Source organism: Mauremys reevesii, linkage group 4, assembly GCF_016161935.1.
Source record: "Mauremys reevesii isolate NIE-2019 linkage group 4, ASM1616193v1, whole genome shotgun sequence".
NCBI lineage: Eukaryota > Metazoa > Chordata > Testudines > Geoemydidae > Mauremys > Mauremys reevesii.
The window spans coordinates 118,293,924-118,314,635 of NC_052626.1; the positions used below are offsets into that span (position 1 = coordinate 118,293,924).

A 20,712-nucleotide genomic window follows, 5' to 3' on the forward strand; every position below is an offset into this window, starting at 1 on the left:
CACCCCAGCACCCCCGCAGAGCAGACCAGCTGCTCTGCCCATCACAGCCCCCCCCCCCCACCACACCTCCCCACACACCCCCCTGCCCACCTACCTGCCCCCCTCCCTCCTGCCCTCCCCTGTCCCCTCCACCTCTTCCCCCTCCCCACTCCCTCCCCCCCCCCCCCCTCCCCTCCCCTCCCCTCCCCCCTCCCTCCCTCCCCCCATCAGCCCCCCCTTCCCGCCCCCCCCCAGCCCAGCCCCCCCTCCCAGCACCCCCCAGCCCAGCCCAGTCTAGGGGGCCTGCCTGGCGCAGGCCTGCAGAGGCTGTGCCCTGCAGGCCCACAGAGCGAGAGCCACTGCAGGCTGCCCCACTGGTCAGCAGAGGCTGCCCAGCACAGGCACTCGCCACAGATCTCAGGCCCAAGAATTCCCAGAGGCAATTTATGTCACTGAATGATGAATTGTATTATTTGGACTGAATGCCTGTTTGTATGGGTTGAATAATCCAATTGTGTGTTGTGACATTTGTTTCCTGCATGTTGTTGTCACCCACTGCAGTCAGGGCTTTTGGGGGTTGTTTCCAGGGCAGCCTGTTGCCTACCTGGGGTGGGGGGGTTGTTCCTGTTATACCTTTGCTGCTGGGGCTTAGTATGTTGGCTGGCATCTTGGGTTTGTTTTTGTGCCACGAGCTTGCACCTGTGCCACTGGGGCAGCCTGGGCTTTTGTGATACTGTGCCCCCCTAGACCTGGCCAGCTGGGGCCCCCCACTCCTACAGCGCCCTGTGCCCCCTCCCCCCCCAGCACCAGGGCCAGCACCATGAGCTCCCCAGGGGCCCCCCCCTCCCGACCCCAGGGGGGGGAGGCCTCCTGTGAGCACAAGGGGCCTAGACCTCCACCATGTTTGGGGTGAGGAGCCTCCTGAGGAGGCTGAGGGGGAGGGGGAGGAGGAGGGTCCTTTGGGGGAGGGGAGGGGGAGAGGAGGGGTGGCCCTAGCTCAGGAGGCCCTCCCTGGTCCTCCCTGCCCCAGCCCTCCTGGCAGCCCTGCTGCCAACCAAGTTCCTGACGCCCTGCCCAGAAAACTTGCCATTGAATAGCAAAACAGTGAAGCTGCCTCAGGCATTTCAGGGTCAGTTTAGGATTCATAACTCCAAGGAGGGGCCCTCACCTCAGGACCTAGTCAACCTCATCAACAAAAGGAAGGCAGCCACACCTTTTCCATAAATCACCTCAGGCTCAAAGCAGCACAGGTCCCCACCCTCCTCAACCCAACCACCTCCTTAACCACCATCAACACCATAAACCTTCCAGTCCAATTCCACCTCCTCCTCCCCACTCTCCTCCTCAACCCCAACTCCCACTCACTCCTCCCTCCCCTATGACCCCATGACCCCTGAACCCTCTTTCTGCATCCCATCAGACAGTATCTCTCAGTCTCTCCCTATCTATCCTCCCCCCTTCTTCTCTAGTCTAAACCATCCTCCATCCTCCTTCCCCTCTCTCATTCCTAAGCCCCTTCCCCCTCCCCCTCCATTTTTTCTCATCCTCCATCATTTTTCAATTTTTTCCATCCCTCCTTTTTTTTGGGCCCCAAACTGCATGGAGTTTATCTTGCAATGATGATCATGTCCCTCGAATAGCTGGCAATGCCCCTATGTCCTCGATCTGCTGGATGTGCCCCTACTTAGTGAGCCTGAAATGCTGTTAGCCTGAGGCAACAAAGGGGGGAGGGGCAGCTTAGTTTTGCCTTAGCCTCAGGGAAGGCTTGGGGTGGGACGGGATGCTGGGATGCGGGAACCACTCTTCAAAGCCAGTCATGAGGGGGGAGACCTCTCTGATGCTCTGGAACCACTCCTTCAAAGCCAGTCAGGACTCTGGGGAGACTCCTCTCAGGGCAGACCACTTCCATGACAGCTTTCATCTTCAGAGGTCCTTCAGGTGCCAGGTTCAGCATGCAGGTCCCCCACCCAGGGTGTTCCCAAGCCAGAAGTCTGAGTGGGGACCAGACAGAGCCAGAGACAGGAACTCAGGGTAGCACAGTCAGAAAACACAGAGATGGTTTAGAAAAAAGAACCCAGCAAAACAGAAGGTTTATTATGGGGCTCCCCAGAACCAGCTTCAGAGTTTCTCCCCCCCAAAACAGTCAGCCTCTGTCAGTCCCATTCCCCTCTGTGTCTCCAGTGTCTCACTCCAAAGTACCTCCTCTTTGTCCCCTTCACCCTCTCTTGGCATACACTCTTCCTGGCCTCTGTTGGCACTTCCATTCTATTCAAACACATTTCCTTGTTCATCCACCTGGCTGCAGTAAAATACAAAAGTAAATAGAAAATATTCACACATTATTCACATAATATTAAGAATATTATACTTTATAATACTGTTTATTGATCCTTGCTGCTTCGACTTTCTGTGGTTTCTACCGTACCCATTAAGAACCTTGCTTCTAATATCTCGGCCTGAACTTCTCCTTCCTTAGTGTCAGGCTGTTGCTCCAAGGCTCACGTACAAAGCTGTGGGACATTGGACGCAAAATGCACAAGGCGTCTGGGAGATGTGAGGGTTTAAGAACAGCCGTCTTCCTCATTTCTTGGGGAGGGTTTTTGGGGCTGACCAGAGCGCAGCCTGAGCCCCTCGCTTGTGAAATACCTCCCATCAACACCCAAAAGTGTCCTAAACAGTGCCCATTCCTGCCATGGAGCACTAGGATGGGACAGGCTAAGAAATGTCTCAGTCTGCAGCATGATAATGGCAGCGTGAACAGAGGTCGCTGGCGTAACAACCCACATGGTTCAAACAGTCCTCCCACGACTGTCCCTCATGGCACCATTGGCCTTGCAACATCTTCCAAAAGCCTCTGCTTCTGGGAACTGTGGGATAGATACCTAGAGGGCAGTGTGGGTATGGGGAAAACTGTAACAGGTCTCCAGCATGGACACACTGAACCAACTGTGCTTAAACCAGATCTCTCCTATGTCTTCAGTTAGAAGCAGCTCTGTGAGCGCAGACTCAGCCAAAGAGAGCTCAGTCTGGAAACTCCTTGTTTGCTTTAGTCTGTGTTGGCCTCAGTGAGGACTTTGGCTAAGTCAGGAGAGGCTGGTGGGATGAGTCATTAGATGCACGTTCACAAGTGTTTTAAGCTGGACTACTGCAGTGCTTCTATGTGTGAGGCAGTGGAGAAGGGTCAGGTGGGGCGAGAGCAGCAGAACCGGGGTGTCTGTTAGTGGGGGGCAGGAGACCCAAGCATCTAAAACCCACATGTATAGCTGGCCGAAATGTTCTGACCAAAAACTTTTCTTGCCAGGGATGAACTGAAAACATTTTTTTGCAGGAAAATATTGTTTTAGTCTAAATTTTTCAACAGGACATTTCGAAACAAAATTAATATGTTTGTTTCATTTTTAATTGAAATTTTCATTTCATTTTGTTTTTCAAAACCTGAAAAAGATGGATGATTTTGAAAGATTTCTACATTTATATTGTATTAATTCCATTCTGTTAGTCAAAATGAAACGTGACCTGATTGAAATCATGTGTTTTGACAAGACTGAAAGGGGATATTTCCAAATATTTTGTTTTGCCAAAAATTCCAAGATTTTGACTCTTTGTCCCAACTGGGGGCGAAACCACATTTCAAAATCCCAGAACTTTCAATGGGATAGAAATTCATTTTTTGGCCCACTCTAGTTAGGACCATTCAGGAAACCAACATTAAAACTGTAGTCCCCCAGCTTAGGAGCGCTCGGTCCTTTGTTATATCTGTTTGGAGCCCGCCAAACTAGAACTTCTTTAAAATCCTTAGAAGAACTTGTATGATTTGAGGCCAGGTGCTGAGGAGCAGGAGATTTGTAATTGGAAAGTGTTGACCTTGCCATGGGAGTCAGCAGAGACATTTAGCATCTTGTACGTGCTGTGGATTTGTATCTCCTGAAGCCACCGTAGCATTCATCAAGGGCTTAGGGAAACTCTGAACACACACAGCATTTCAGAATGTAAAACTCACCCTGCCTAAAGTCCTTATTAAAGAGTTTCCAGTTCCAAGGCCTCATGCCAGAGCACTACTGGCTGAGACTGGGCATAAGGGTTAGCAAATGCTTTGAACTTGAACATAAGAACGGCCAGACTGTGTCAGACCGATGGCCCATCTAGCCCAGTATCCTGTCTTCTGAGAGTGGCCAGTGCCAGATGCTACAGAGGGAATGAACAGAACAGGGTAATTATCGAGTGACCCATCCCATGTTGTCCAGTCCCAGCATCTGTCAGTCAGAAGCCTAAGGACACACAGGCGCCAATTTTCCAAAGTGCCAGGGGGTGCTCGACCCCCAGCTCTGCCCCAGGCCCCCACTTCACCCCTTCCCCCAAGACTCCACCCCCTGCCCGTCTCTTCGCGCCCAGTTCTGCCCCCTCCCCCGAGCAGGCCATGTCCTCGCTCCTCCCCCCTCCCTCTCAGAGCCTCCTGAATGCCGTGAAACAGCTGACTGTGGTGGGTGGGAGGCATGGGGCAGGAGCGGGAGGTGCTGATCCGCAGGGCCTGCCGGCGGGTGGGAGGCACTGAGGGGGTGGGGGGGAGCTGATGGGGGGCTGCCGGTGGGTGGAGCACCCACAGAGTCTGTGCCAATGTAAGGACACCCAGAGCATGGGGTGGCGTGCCTGACCATCCTGGCTAATAGCCATTGATGGACCTTTTCTCCATGGACTTATCTAGTTCTTTTTTTGAACCCTCATACGCAAGCAGGCAACTATAGGGTTACATTGTGCCTCTAGGCACCACCCTATGCAAGGGGTGGTATATCAACTGCGCCACCTCTTGAGAAGCCCCAGGGGCAGAGGCACTGACTTTTATTTTTCCCTGTAGGTGCTCCACCCCTGTTTTGCCCTGAGCCCCACCTTCTACTCCCCTCCTCTGAGGCCCCACCCGCCCATTGCTCGCTGCTCTCCACTCTCCCCGAAGCGCCTCTCCCCAGCTGCCAAACAGCTGGTCGGTGGTGCTGCAGAACAGCTGTGGCTCGTGGGTGCTGAACACCCACTGTTTTTTTTCCATGGGTGCTTGAGCCCCAGAGCACTCACAGAGTTGGTGTCTATCTATGCCCAGGGGGCATCATAGTTCAGAGACACCCTTCTGTGTTACAGTCCCTCCCCTGCTTCCCCCTTGCTCTGCAGGGTAGTGATTAACTGCAGGCCCGGACCAGCCACAAATTACAACACCCCGTGTACTGGCTGCTCTGGTCAGGGAATAGAGGGAAGACCCTTTCCATGTACGCAGCAACTGCTCACTCCTGCCTGCTCAGTCCCCAGCTCTGGGTAACATGCAGAGATGCAAGGAAAGTTGCTCCCCTCCACAGCCCTATCATCCAAACCACAATCTGGGCCACTCAGGATCAAAGATGTTCCTAGCCTGTGCCGGCATGTGTATTAAAGTCCTCAGCAAAATAGGCGTGTTTTGTACAGCGCATGCCCTGGGTGTGGAGGGACAGGCCAATGTAAAGTCTGTTTCGTTGACTGTTGACATTTTCAACCTTTCAGATGTTTGTTTGGATTTTGATTTTCCTGGCATTCTAGGGATTTGTTTTGTTTTGTTTAAAACAAAACATCCTTTTAAGACCATTTCCCTGGAAATGATTGATGTGTATTTTCAACCTTAACTCCAACATAGGAAAGCTTTTCGTCATGGAATACGGAGAGATCTGGGGAGCGATACAGTATAGTGTGAAAGCAGAATTATGATAATTCCCCTGCACACCACCAGGGGGAAGCCGTGGTGCAACTGAGCTAGTCATTATTAATCGCTGATTCGTTATTATGAGCAGTAAAACAGGGAGTACAAAGGGGAGCGTGGGAGCTGGGAGAGTTGGAAGGCCTCCCATCTAAGAGACCGTCACAGGAGCTATGCATACGTGCCTTAAAGAAATGCAGGGAGCAGGGAGGCATAGGCCTCTGTGCCAGCAGCAGAGCAGAGATAAGAGAAAGGAAGCTGGGAATGATTGGAGTTTAACAAGAAGCAAGGGCCCTAAGCATGGGAAGAGCACATTTAGATGAGGTGCCTGCTAATGCTCTGACAATGGACTGAGGTTGGGGAGGTCCCATCAGTGGAAATGCTCACAAAGAGCCTAGATGAGACAAGCAGAGGGAGCTGAGCTGGGTTGTGGTGGCCTGTGAGCTCCGTTCCTGCTGGCAATTGGTACTGGAGAAGCAAGGGCATTTTGGAGAGGCCCATGAGAAACAGGCAGTGCTGATTGCCAGGGCAGGCAAGCCGAGAGCTGAGGTCAAGCAGGGTAAATTGCTGGCTAGTGAGTTGGCTCAACACGTCGCTGACAAGAAGCAGAGTAACCAAGTGCTCTGGTGGCTAAATCACAGAGCTTATATATATGCTACTCCAGGTGGCTGGCAGGTCCGGTCCTTTAGCTCAAATGGTAGAAGCCTGTGCTTTTTGTACAGACAGTCCTGGGTTCAGCTCCACTAGCGGCCTGAAGAGACTCATTTGCTGTGTTGATGCAGCACCTGTCCCCAGCAGGCCCTGCCTGCCCACAGCTCTGTGCCAGTTCTTCCCCAGCTTCAGCTGACACGCCTGTGCTGGTTTCCAAGCTGAGAGGGGCAGTCGGGTGGTGACAGCAAGGGAAACGGGCTATGCAGCTAGTTGGCTGTCAGAAGCGCCTTCTCTGGTGCAAGCAGCGTGATGGGGCCTGTGCATAGCATTCCCAGGGCTCCCGTGCCAGCTGGGGGCTGGCCTCACATTCCAGAGGGTGTGGTCTACCAGTCACCAGGCCCCACCTCCCAGCAGGGGGCCATCTCAGCCAGCTCTTGTGCCTGAGCCATGCATGGCAGCACTTGCCCTCTCTCAGGCAAGGGTGGGATTTTGTCCATTGTTCTTGGAGGGCACTGAGCTGGACGCTGGCATGAAATGCTAGCCCAGCTCTGCAGAGCTGTCCAGACATACAGAGGGCTCCAGAAGAAACTCACCTCCCTCTCTGACCATAGACACCTTCTCTACTCCCAAACCAGAACCTGGCCCCGCCGAAGCCCAGGGAGTTTTGCTGATTATCAGGAAGCAGGTTGATAATCAGCAGAGCCTTGCCTCGGAGAGCTTGACCCTGCATGCTTCCCTCTCACCGACTGCACCTCTCACCCTCCCCTTGGCTGGGGCAGCAGCTGATTGAACCTGGTCTAAAAGCATGAGCTTGGTTGAGCTAAAGGACTAGCTTTGCCATGTGGAAACAGCAGCTGCCACCTAAGAAACCTCTTTATGGGGAACCGCCCCAGAGGGGCACCCAGCCCGTGCCGTGTTTCGCGTTACACTCACATCAGGGCTGCAGGATTGGCCCTGGCTATTTAAGCAATACCGTAACATTCCTCAGAGGCAGATGGAAGCCAGCCTCATCCACCCAGTGACTGAGTTACCCATCTCACTGCTGTGATCTCCCCTCCCCAGGAGCCTTCAACCCCCCTTCCTCACTGCAGATTTACACTCTGCCCCAACTAGAGATGCCTCTTGGGTCTGCAGAGTCCGAGCTGCCTGATTGGGAGAAATCAGCCCAGTCTCCCGCTCTGGTCCCATCTTGGGGAGGGAGGGGGACAGAGGGGGCGGGGGAAGGGCAGCTACAGGAGGAGGTGCTCAAAGACTGAACATAAATCATAGATACCCTGGTGATGAGACAGGTAGATAGATAGATCTCTGGGTCTCTCCCTGGTGATGGTGCTTAGCCCATGCTGAGCTCTCCAGGCTGACTCTCCATTCTCTGTCCCCTCTCAGCTCTCCCCAGGCTCTGAGGATGACGAGGGACACGACAGCTCCAGCAGGGAGAACCTCGGCCGAATCCAATTCAGCGTCGGCTACAACTTCCAGGAATCCACCCTGACTGTCAAGATCATGAAGGCTCAGGAGCTGCCAGCCAAGGACTTCAGTGGCACCAGTGACCCTTTCGTCAAGATCTACCTGCTGCCGGATAAAAAGAACAAGCTGGAGACCAAAGTGAAGAGGAAGAACTTGAATCCGCACTGGAACGAGACCTTCCTCTTTGAAGGTAGATGGCAGAGGCGGGCAGACAGGGCGTGGGTCAGGAGCGAGTCCCAGCTCAGCCACTGACCCCCGGCTAACCCTGGGAAGTCACCGCCTCTCCACTGCCTCTGGGCCCCGGCTTTAGCATGGGGTTAGCACTTCATGCCTCCCAGCGCTCAGATACTGTGGTGATGAGGGCCATATGCAGGGCTGTCCTTACCCATACACAAAGTACGCAGCTGTGTAGGGCACCTGGCAATTTGGGGCATGCTGCCCCAGCCCCTGCTCCATCTCTTCCCCATGGTCCCTGCCCCTGCTCCGCCCCAGCCCCACCCCCACTCCCCTGAGGAATGCGGGCAGGGCTGGGCCTGCACTCCCTGGTGGCGGGAAGTGCAGCGGCCCAGCCTCAGCCATGCCGGTGGTGAGTGCTGGGGGGTGGTTCCCCACTGTCCCCCAAGCCAGCCCCTCCCCCTCCATGCGGAGGCCTGAGGCCAGCCCCCCTCCCCCCATGGAGGCCTGGGGCCCCACACACACACCCCACAGGGGGGCTGCATAGGGCCCCAGAATAGTTAGGGACGGCCCTGGCCATATGAACACCTAGAGAGACAGAAGGTGAGTCCGAGTTCCTGGGTTTGCCAGACTGGAGCCCAAAGTGAGCTCCTGCTAGGCTGATCTCTCCACACAGCTGATCTCTCCACACGATTGTTCTCCCCACCATGCTGGATCACAGCATGGTCAGTCAGCACCAGTACACCCTTTCCTACCTCCCCAACTTGAGCCACTGCCCTGTCTGGCCAAATGTCCTGCCTCCTGGTCCTTCCAGCGTGGGATTCTGTGACCTACCCCCCACAGCCACCCCAATGGACAATCAGCTCTGTGATCCCCTCTCCTGCCTCCCCATACTGAACCACTGGTCACACTAGTCCTGTGTCCCACCTTGTGTGCCACATCTCTGGCCTACCTGGTCCACTGTCTCCGCTTCTGCTAAACCATATTAGACCATCCTGCCTCCTGACCTATAAGATCACACCTTTGGGATCTGACCTCCTGCTGTATCAGATCACACCATCAATCAGGGTCCAGCCTCTGGTGAACAGTCAATACCTGATCACTCACAGAAAGATACAAACACCTCCACAGACAGTTATGATGCACCCAGCCAATTGTGGAATGATGTTTGTGAAAGGTCGGATTCCTTCCTGACCCTGGCAGTGGCCAGCTGGTGGCATGAAGCATGAGGGATGATTACTCGTAACCACAGATATTAGTAGAGGCCATAAAATTACTGAAAAGTGTGTCTCCCTCTACCCAGTGCCCCCTCTCCACTCACTGTTTGATCCCAGCAACATATACCAGCCAGAACTGGCTAGAGAGACGCATGCCAGTGATGGTCTCTTTTGTGTGAATGCCACCTGGGTTTACATATGTGTATGGATCTGGAATGGCTCTGCCAGACTTGGCCGTGTTGCCACGTTCCTGGGTAGCCACCTCCCGCTCTGGTCTCCTTGGCAGGTTTCCCATACGAGAAGGTGGTGCAGCGGGTGCTGTATCTCCAGGTTCTGGACTATGACCGCTTCAGTCGCAATGACCCCATCGGAGAGGTGTCCATTCCACTCAACAAGTTGGACCTGACCCAGATGCAGACATTCTGGAAGGAGCTGAAACCCTGCAGCGATGGAAGTGTAAGGCCTTTGCTTTGTGTTCAGAGAGAGGCTTAGCCAGCGTTCTAATGCCCTGGCTTAGTGTACGTGGCTATTAGCTGGCCTCAGTGACTAGAATAGCCTAGTGCTCCCAGGGGACATCCTGGAGCTGCCGCAGCAAGGGTCCCTGAGAAGACATCCCCGAACCCTCACCTCTGTGAGATACCCAGAGGGATCTACCACTATCCCAGCAACACTCCTGGAGGCTGGGATGAGAGCCATGTCTCTGGCCTGTGCTATGCTGGAGGTCAGACACAATGAGCAGAGTGGTTCCTTCTGACCTTAAAATCTATGAATCTATGATGGTCCCATGAATCTGGTACCGGTAAAGGGGCAGTATTGGCAGCCCTGGGGACTGCATCCACTCTTTATCCAGAATCCAAAGGCCTATGGGTCTTACCCACTGTCAGCTGAGAAGGGGTTTAAGGCCTCGTGCATCCTGTAGGAGACACTCTGCTAACAGAAAAGAGTTCTCGGCCATGCTTTAGAGCCAACTGCAAACACGTGGGCTGGCACCAGCTGTGGGATACTTTCACTGATCCATGTGGATGTGAATTTGTTTCCAATAATGGTGCTAGCTGAAGCCATGCTACATATTCTGTCCCACCCCTAGACAGCCAGCTTCTTCGGATGTGGGGGAGAAGCAAAGCATGTTACAGCCATAAATATGTTTGAAGGTGGTTTCTGTGAGGACGGGGCTGCCGAGGTGCTCTGGTTGAGCTAGGCTAGCTGGTGTCCCGGGGAGTTCTCCCAGTCTATAACAACCTCTCCTCTCTGCAGGGAAGTCGGGGAGAACTCCTCCTGTCCCTTTGCTACAACCCTTCTGGTAACTCCATCATTGTGAATATCATCAAAGCACGGAATCTGAAAGCCATGGACATCGGGGGAACGTCAGGTACTGGCAATCAGGGCCCTTCTTCTGTACCGAGCTAGGGGTCCTGGAAGGGGCCATTCGCCCCAGCATACTAAGATGCAGGGTAACTGCAATCTATTCTTCCTCACCTTAGGTCCCCCTCTGCCTCTCCTCAGGGAGGAACTTGTCCGGAGTACCTCTGTCCCACACCAGGGAGAGAGTCCTCCTTTGTCTTCCACAGGGAATGGTCAGCTCTGAGACTCTTCTGTCCCACACTGGGAGGAACTCAAGAGTCCCCCTGACCTGTCTCAGCTCCCCAGTACATCCTGCAGCAAAAAGGGGAGCTACCCCACAGACCCCTCTCTCCTGCACTGAGCAGGAGGCTGCAGGCTACCAGCTGAAAGAGAGGGCCCTGGCATGAGAGGCAGGAAACCTGAGGACAGGCCAAGTTAAGGAGCAGAAGGGGGAGGAGCCCTGCCCTGGCCTAAGAGCACTGTGCCCTCTCCTCTCTGTGGCAGACCCTTACGTCAAGGTGTGGCTGATGTACAAGGACAAGAGGGTGGAGAAGAAGAAGACGGTGGTAATGAAGCGGTGCCTGAACCCAGTCTTCAACGAGTCCTTCATCTTCGACATCCCCACCGAGAAGCTGCGAGAGACGACCATCATCATCACCGTCATGGACAAGGACAGGCTGAGCCGGAATGACGTCATTGGCAAGGTGAGTCCCCCGCCAGACAGTCCCAGGGCCACAGGTCTCCTGGGCCTGCAGGTAACAGGGGTGGCGGGAAAGTGAGTTCTGTCAGCACAGAGAGGAGGGGCTGTGGGAGGCCAAGGCTGGACCTTCACTAGTGTCCCAGTGCAGCGCTCAGAGGGGCACACTACGCATATTTTGTATTTCCACCTCTGGGACAGGGAGAGGGCTTTAAACCTTGAAATGCTTCCATTTAAAATGCCTGTTCCAGCACACAGCATTGCCTTAGGCCACAGTCCCACAGCATTGCCATAGGCCACGGCCTCCCACCATTGCCATAGGCCATGGGCTCACAGCATTGCCTTAGGCCACGGCCTCCCACCACTGCCCTAGGCCACGGCCTCACACCGTTGCCCTAGGCCACAGTCTCACAGCATTGCCTTAGGCCATGGCCTCGCACCATTGCCCTAGGCCATGGCCTCGCACCATTGCCCTAGGCCACGGCCTCACAGCATTGCCCTAGGCCACGGCCTCACAGCATTGCCCTAGGCCACGGCTTCACAGCATTGCCATAGGCCACGGCCTCAAATCATTGCCTCAGGCCACAGGCTCACACCGTTGCCATAGGCCACAGGCTCACAGCATTGCCCTAGGCCGTATGCATAGGTGACACACATGCATGTAGACGGTGGATATGCAGTAAGGGCTTAGGCCACTGGCACATACCACTGGCAGAGACCATAAGGGCAGCTGATCTGCACACGTCACAGGTATAGATAATAGGCATTGTCAACATTGGGAGGCTGTGTCAGGTGGGGTCCTGCGGGGGTCTGTTCTGGCTCCAGCACTGGCCAGTGTTTTCACTAAGGACTCACAGAGTGGAGGGGAGACACAGCCAAAGCAAAGAGGGCTCGCAGGAGCCTGGGGCACACTGTTAACCGCTGCTGGGCCACACTGGGATGCTAATGCTTCATAGAGAGGGCTTTGTCCTCCTGACTGCTCCCGAGTTAGCTCTTGCCAAGCGCATTCAGTCACCCATCAGTACAAAGCCGCTAGGTGGTGGAAGGGGCTGGAAACTGTCCAGGAAGGTGTAAGAAGAGCTGCATGGACGGTAGAGGCAGGGGAGGCTAATGACTTGGCTGTTGTGATACAGATGAGGAGCTATAGAACATAGTAGCCGGACACACGCCAGCAGTGGGACTCAGTCCCAAAGGACATGATATTCCAGGTGCTCCATTGCGTACATACGAAAATGCATATGCAGTTGCGTGCCTAGTCTGTACGCGCAGTTAATCAGGACTGTGTGTGCAAATGGCTGGTTGTACGTCAACTCGCCCTCCCCGCCACATACACATACAGCTGCCTGACTTTTACCCCTACCGGTGTAGTAATAGCCTGCTCGAATTAGGCTTGCAGTGGCAATTGTGCCCGTCAGGGCTTTGACCCAGCTGGATTGTGTTAGCAGGAAGAGCCAGGACAAACAAGTGACGGCGCTATTTCCTCCCTATCTTTAATGTCACACGATCCCAATCCACCCAATCCTAGATCAGCACTGACTCCTCTCACAATGGGGCCGCTCTGCAAGCTCACACTCAGCTGCTATTCCTCCCTGCGTCTTTCCCGGCCTCCTTGCTCTGTAGATAGCTGGTCCCTTCCCACATTTGTCTCTGTGCCACTTCTTCCTCTGCCAAGGTGGATGGCCTCATATGGCTGTACTGAACCTCACTGATCTCCCTTTGCTGCTGGCGTCCCCTTCCCCTGCATTTGCTATGGCTGGTTTAGGCAGCAAAGGCAAAGCTGGTGAATTTCACCTTCCCCTAGCCTGTCAAGGAGAATATTAAGTGATGGGAGTCCTAGCACTGACTCCTGAGGTTCCCTCCCTCGATACTGCTCCCCGCTCAGAGTTCTCCCCTTTAACAGTTACTCTCTGCTCCCTGTTCATCAGCCAGCTGCTAATACAAGCAACAATCGTTTGATCTGCTGGGCCTTTTTCCAACACCCGTGTCTTTTAGGTGGCTCTGCAAGGCATTTCTGGAGTTTGGGGATCCATATCACACCTTCCACAGAGATCAAGGTGTTGCACAACACCACACCCAGCAGAGCCAATTGGGGAATCCCAAAAGCTCTCTGCAGAGTTCACTGCAAGCACCCCAAATATTGTGCCTCAGCAACATGGCGACTCAGAGCCCCTCTGCCCTGCGCTAGCTTGATGCAAAGAAAAGGGAATTGTACCAGGACACTGGAACTGGTGCCACCAAAGCAACATAGCCCCAGGCAAGAAGAGAGTGCAACTGTCCATTTGTAAGAAGGGACATTAATGCAAACCATGTCTTAGGAGTATAATGGGGAAGTCCGGAAGTGCCTTAAATAGAAATAAGAGATTCATGAACTCATCTCTCAGCACACAGAGGAGTCCATCACACAGAGGGCATAATGTGGAAATGATGGTGCTGTAGGGGAGGAAAACTCACCAACAATACCCTGTCTGGAGTGTCAAGCTCATGGTGCTCAAGCCAGAAAGTGCCCAATGTCTCCATTGCCACCTAGAGAATTCTGAACTGTGAAGAGCCTGGAATCAGGTGAAACCTACAGGGATCGGGGAATCAATTTACTGTGAGAAACTATGTATAAGTCAGGGAATCGCTATAACATGGCCAGGACCATCTTCAGGGCACGTGGGGATAGGGAGTCATATCAGTGTGTGAACGATATTCAGCCCATTGAAGGCCGAGCAGCCCAGGGAGATATGCTCTCCTCATATCTCCAGCCTGACTCAGTCTGCATTATTTCAGCTGTGCCAGGGTATAGTCTTAGCCACCTTCACGTTATCTAATCATGGATTTCATAGCATGTTCCTCACGGAGTCTGGAGAGGCAAATAAGTTTCTAGAGAGAGAGCTGGGTATTATCAGCATAGCAGTGAAATCCCAGACCATAGATGATACGTATCCTCCCAAGAAGCCGCATCTGAAGAGCATTGGAGACAACCCACAGATGTGGAGAACATGGCACATTATCCCAGTACAGTCTGGTGAGTATCCACCCAGAGATACAATACGAATTGGGACAGCTCCCTAAAACATGACTGGTAGCAGTCCTGTGCAGTCCCAGTGTTGTTCCACTAATCATCTAGGTGAGGCAGTAGCATCAGCTATCCACAATATCCACATCTGCCCATAGATCTAATAACACCAGCAAGGACTGCTCTGTGTTTGCAAAGCAGTGAGTAAATCATCCCTGACACTAGCAAGGGGATTCTTGGTGCTGTGTCCTCAACTGAATCTGGGCAGCTATTTCATTACTGAACATGACTGTCTAGATGTTCCTCCAGCTCTGCTACCACTGCTGAGTCCAGAATCTTGGCCACAAGTGTCTTGTTAGACACCAGTCTGTCCTTCCCTGCGCAGTTAGGATTTCACTGGCAGAAGAGACACCACTTCCTTTACACCGACTCGAGAACAGCTGCCTCTAATGAGGACAGCTGAGCTGCATCGTGACAGCGAGTCTCACCACTCCCCGATGCTCCAGAAGGAACACTGCTGGGCAAGGAATCAACCTTCAGCTAGCAGCATGGAGCCCAGCTATCGCACTGCACAGCTCCAACTGCGAAGATGGCCTGAAAGCCCGTGGGCAAGCCAAGGCAATTGAGAGGCCAACCGCTAGTAATAAGTGACCACATGGGGGCACTCAGGTCAAATGGTCTGTCTAAAGTCTTCTCCCTGAGCAAGAAGAGGCTGACCACCTTCCCTTCCCCGCCCCAGTTAACTATTTAAATGTTCATGTGAGGTTAGTGCTGGTGAAAGATGCTAGATTGACAGCCCTGGCATGGGGCATCTTCTGTTAATCCCCAGCATGCACAGCATGAGCAACCCCATCACTATCATCATCATCATCATCATCAAGGCAAATCCCAAAGGAATGTCGCTTCCTTGCTGATTGGGCACCGCCCAGACTGATCTCTAGCTAGGTCCTTAAGGCGGTCAGGCTGAATATTCAGTCTGTGTCCATCATCGGCAGTCCTGTTGCACCACTGAAATGCTTGCTATCCACGGGCTTGCCAGCTGTGTAGCAGCATTCCTTGATACACACACTTCATAATTCATTGATCTTCCCTCCTGATGATACGTCTGTACTCAGAAAACTACTGAACCTAAACCTGGGCTGATGGGAGGCAGTTTCTGGGTTCAGCTATGAATATCCTCATTTGCTGACCTTGTCATGCCACTTGATATGGAACAGCTGACAAAAACAGTGCTGTCCCTCATCTCTGACCTGGGAAGATCACCTTTATGGAAGGGTGGGAGTTCATGGTCCTTGCCCCCTTCAAGCCTTAACCTCTCTTTTGAGACTGCCATCAAGAGGGTATTGGTTTCATGATGTAGATATATATCCACTAGGAAGTGGACCGAGACCACAGAATTCATCCCACCCAAGCCACCAAACAGATGTCAGATGGGAACCTGCCTACCTAAATTCAAACCAGTGCCCTGGAGGAAAAAGTCCCCATAGCCCGGTACCCATCCACTGAGCCCCCCATCCCTCCAGGTAACTCTATTAACATAAACAAAGGTTCATCAGTCAATAAAAAAACAAGCCGAAACAACTTTGCTTGCAGCAGCCACACGTCAGTGTCTCAGTCTCCTCACCTTTCCCACAGCCTCCTATTGCTCCCATCACCCTATGCTGATGAGATCCCATCCCAAAAGCCATGTGACCTTCCAACATGTCTTCCTGGCCCTGGAATGGCCACGGAATACAAACACTAGTCATTTGTTGCATACGCATGGGGGGAGCCACCCAAAGAACTACAGCCAATCCTGGAAGAAACCCCAGGTCCCAAAAGGCACCTGAATTCTGGGAAAGTTTGGATCTGGCACTAAACTCTGCAACCAGTCCAGCCACTGTCTCAGCTCCTTGTATTAGCTTCCGACTTGACATGATCCAAGAGTTGCTAATCCAGCCAACAACCGAGATACCAAGGAAATGAGCCATCCACTGTGTCTAATGGATCTCTCTGACTAAGCTTTTCTGCTACACTTGTCTCTCCAGTGTACTGCAGAACCTGCTTTAGGGTGAACTTGAATCTAATGAAACTCTATTTATAGGGAGATAAAATGAAAGGCTCAGTGCGCTGCAGTTCTAGGTAGAGTGTAATCTCCACCTACAACGAAGCTGTCGTATGGAGGAAAAATATCTCGTGCTGTGGGGAATGATCCTGTGACTTTTACTCAGGAGAGTACTTCCATTGGCTTTAATGGGGCTGCTTGTGTGAGTAATGGAGGCAAGATCGGGCCCAGTAAGATGAGATATATACTTTGGATATAGCGCCTTCTGAACTTACATCAAACACTCACTGCACATATATTCCAAGGCTGAGTCACCCCAAGTCCTAACTAAAGAACCAGTTAACAACCTTGAGTTAGACCCTCAGCAGCTGTAAATCAGACGAGCTCCATGGACTTCAGTGAAGCTACGGCCAATTTATACCAGCTAGGGATCTGGCCCATTGACTCAAGTGGAATGATGCTGATTTACACCAGTTGGGGAAGGAGCTAACCCATTGATTCCAATGGAGGTACAGCCAGTTTACACCAGTTGGGGAGCTGGCCCCTTATTTGTAAAGACAAAATTACAGGCGGTACTTACAAAAAATAAATCTGTTGTAAATCTGATTTACACTAAGTATCTATAACTCTTCCCCCATTAGGGTAATGATGATACATTGACGTGGTAATCTCATTATTATTACTGCATGCTGCAGGGAGTCAATTATTCCCTCATGCCGGGCTGCAATAAAACAAACACCACGTCTGTTACATTAAAAGTGAAACATGAAGGTGGCATTAAGAAGCTGAGAGTTTAAGCACAGTCAGGCCACAAAGTGAGAGGACGGCTGGTTGCGTTGGCTTGGGCCTCAGCTGCGGCTGTGTGTTCATTTTCGCTGTAGCCACCTGTGTGACATAGGGCCGGTTACCTCACCTCTATGGCCCTTAGTTCTCCATGTGTCCGAGGACGGGGAAGGATCCTTCCCTTCTCCCACCCTTTGTCTATTTAGGGTGGAAGCTCAGTGGGGCAGGGGGTGCCTCTCACTAAGTGTGTGTGCAGCACCTAGCACAGCTTGATTGGAGCCTCTAGGTGCTACCATGATAGTGATACAAGTAGACAGCCCAAACTCTGTCCCCCTTTGTACCGATGCAACCCGGTGACCATCAGTGAGGATACACATGCATAACCGAGGCTGGATTCTGCTCCAAGGTTTGCAGCAACATTAACTCAGCTACGTTGCAAATACAGTGTAGGATTTTCCAAAGTGCCTATGTGACTTAGGAGCCATTTGAACAACTAGCCTCCAATCACCCAAGACCCTCCCAGCCCCCTGCAGGGCTGCTTCATGTCTGTGGGTATGTCCACAGTTTGAGCTGGAGCATAATTCCTACTCAAGTAAATATGCCCACACTAGCTCTGATGGAGCTAGGGTGCCAAAACCAGATCATCAGCATGGGGGTGCAAGCTGTGGGCGGGGCTAGCCGCAGCAAGTATATACCTAGCATCTCAGACAGGATCCTACTGGGGCAGCTAACCCTTCCCACCACTTGTGCTTGCTGTGACTACACGTCTATTTTTAGCATGCTAGTTGATCAGCACTAGCGTAGGTATGACTCCTTGAGCTGGACAGCTCAAGTAGAGACACTCTTTTATGGAACAGGTGCCTCTTTCCTATAAAATCAGGCAGGATCAGGTTTGGTTATGATATTCAAACCAGAAACACCAGGAGGCCAGAATGAGAGCGGGATGGGATTTTTCCGTGACTCCGTTTTTCGTCACAAAAATGCCAGTACGTTGAAATTGAAGCTGTTCTCAAATCAGGATTGGGGCCAGTGCCTTTCCCAACTGGAAAAATGTCAAAGGAAAAAGTTTTGAAATTGTTGAAATGGTTCATGTCATCGTTTTCAAAACAACAAATTCCAGCATTGTGGTGTGAAACGCCTTTTGAAATGTAAGCTAACTAGACTGAAAGAAAGGTTTTTAAAAAGTGGGTGGGAGGTGAAAATGGAAACCTGGTGTTTTGATTTATCTGAAATGGGGGAAAAAATGATTTTTGAGTTCACAAATGTTTTTGAGATTTTGACTTTTTGTCCTGTAGCTAGGAGGGCTCTCCAGGGCCTTGGGGAGCAAGGTCTCTTGAGTCCAAACAAGCCATTTTCAGCCATTTTTCTAACCATCACCATCCTTGAGAGACAGGGGGCCAGATTCCCTGCTGGTGTAAATCAGCATCACCTTGGTGAGCTCAGCACAGGCTACACTGATGTACGCCAGCTGAGTGTCTGACCCAGGATTGTTTAAAGGGGAAAAATGGGGGGGATTTCTCCTCTCTTCTAATTCAAAAATAGATGAACCAATTATGCACAAACTTTTCAGAAAAGCTTCCTAGACTTTGCTACAGTGACAGGCATGTAGATAGACAGATTAAATTAGATAGATCACACACAGTAAGTAGGTAGATGTGACACTTCTGGGGGTTACCCCAGGTGGCCGGGCTGAATCACTACCACCTGCATTCAGCATAAGAGAGGTTTTTCTGTGCCCACCAGAAGAAAGTCTCCCAACTCTATAGGCAACCCAAGTGCTCTGCTCCAGGCTCCGCAAGCCTGCTACTTTTCCCCTCTGCAGGCTAGCAGTTAGCACACCCACCTGCTGGGTGTAGCGTGCGGGTGCTGGGTGGCGTTAGCGGGCTTGTGGAATGGAGGAGATCAGACTGGATGCCCTGGTGGGCCCTTCTGGCCTTCAACTCTACAATTGTATGACCTTGTTACACTCGCGTGCCCAGTCCCTGGTCTTCCGGACACCTGCAATGTACACCAATCTGCTGCCGCTGCGGAAGCCATGCATTCTGTCCGGCAGCAAACTCTCCTGGCCTTGGTTATACTGAGGGCTGCCTTATGAAAGGGGGCTGATCCCTCGTCCCCCTCCTCAGTGGACATCTCGCTGCTCTCCGCTGCTAAGGGTGTGGAGGTCTCACCTCCCCCTTCAGCTGCCTCCCCTCTGCAGGGTGTATGTCTGGGATCTGGGGAGGACACTCCCTCTTGCTGCAGGTCACAATATTAACAGCCCTAGGCAGTGAAATATCTTTCCCCACTTGCACATCCACAGGTATATTCTGGAGAACCCCGCCTTAAAGTACCTTTTAAACCTTCCCCCTCGAGCTCAGTGTGAGCCAAAGGCCCCATGGTTTCGGATTCTCCCAGGGCCAGGGGCTTTACCCTCTCCCCTGGGAGCACATCAGACTCCTTAATCATATCCTCTTTAACAAGTGGGTCATGGACTCCCATGTCCCTCCAGCCTCGGCACACTCTGCTGCTTACCTTGGCATCTTTGTCCGCCTCCAGTAGGTCAATCTGGACAAAATTAACTGGGACCCTCTCATGGACCCTGGGGGGCTCCAGAGTGGGGGTTCCTAAACCTGGCCAGTTCAGGGTTGGCGTCTGGATTCCACATAGGAAGTGCATTGCTTCCTCATGCATTCAGTAGACTCAAACAGATAACAGTTTCTGGGACCATCCCGCTGGGCTGGGAACCTGTTATTGGTCCCCTCCTGGCAACACCATCTCCTGCCTTCTTCCCTGGGACAAATCAGGGACCCTCCTTTATGCCGGGACGTTGCCCATCCCTCTGTGGCGTGCGCTCCACAAATGGTCTTGCACCTATAGATCAGCTGCATCTTTTACAGTCATTGGGGTTTTATCCCACACTGCAGCCCTTACTTCATCAGTGCTGCAGGCATCAAAGCACTGCTCATGGGCAAACGTGTCGACCAGCTTTTCACAATCCTCTGCCCCTTTACTCCTTATCCACTTATTCAATAATCACACACTTTATAAACATCCGAAGAAGTGGGTATTCACCCACGAAAGCTCATGCTGCAAAACGTCTGTTAGTCTATAAGGTGCCACAGGATTCTTTGTTGCTTTTACAGATCCAGACTAACACGGCTACCCCTCTGATACTTTATAAACATAGTTCCTTCCCGTGACTCAGCTGATCATGTTTGCTAAGGTTTCTAAACTGTAGGCGATATACCTCGGGGGATTTGAAACGTTTTCAGTAGTTTCCTTGGACCGATCATAAACCAGAGCCTCCCACAGATCGGTATAATTAAACACATGTAAGGCTTTAACAGAGAGTTTGAGAAGCAAGACAGTCATTTTTGTGCACCAGGAATCTGGTGTACTCTGCGTTTCCTCTCAAAGGTAATCTATGCATTGCCTGTCCCTGCAGCTTGGGCATCGCTTATCATAGCTGGTTGATCCCTGGGCACTACCTCTGGATTGAGGGCTCTTATTTTGTAATCCCAGCACTCTGAGCTCCAGCTCACCTGCGTTCATGCTTTCAGTCTTCCAGTTCCATCAGTCTCCAATGGGCGGCTTCCTGGGCTGCCTTCTCTCTCTTGCAGCCTTTCTCCTCCATCCACCTCTGGCGCTCTCATTCTTTTTCCAATTTCA

The 20,712-nt window shown here is 52.3% G+C and overlaps 1 protein-coding gene across 4 annotated transcripts in view; it reads left to right on the plus strand.

Moving 5' to 3' along the window:
• Nucleotides 1-20,712, plus strand: part of SYT7 (synaptotagmin 7) — a 165,642-nt gene that overhangs the window by 138,365 nt on the left and 6,565 nt on the right. For all 4 annotated transcript variants that reach the window (XM_039534809.1, XM_039534811.1, XM_039534810.1 and 1 more), the window contains 4 exons: nucleotides 7,724-7,994; nucleotides 9,482-9,651; nucleotides 10,450-10,564; nucleotides 11,041-11,240. In XM_039534809.1, the coding sequence (XP_039390743.1) occupies nucleotides 7,724-7,994; nucleotides 9,482-9,651; nucleotides 10,450-10,564; nucleotides 11,041-11,240 (756 nt within the window). The remainder of the gene's footprint in view (nucleotides 1-7,723; nucleotides 7,995-9,481; nucleotides 9,652-10,449; nucleotides 10,565-11,040; nucleotides 11,241-20,712) is intronic.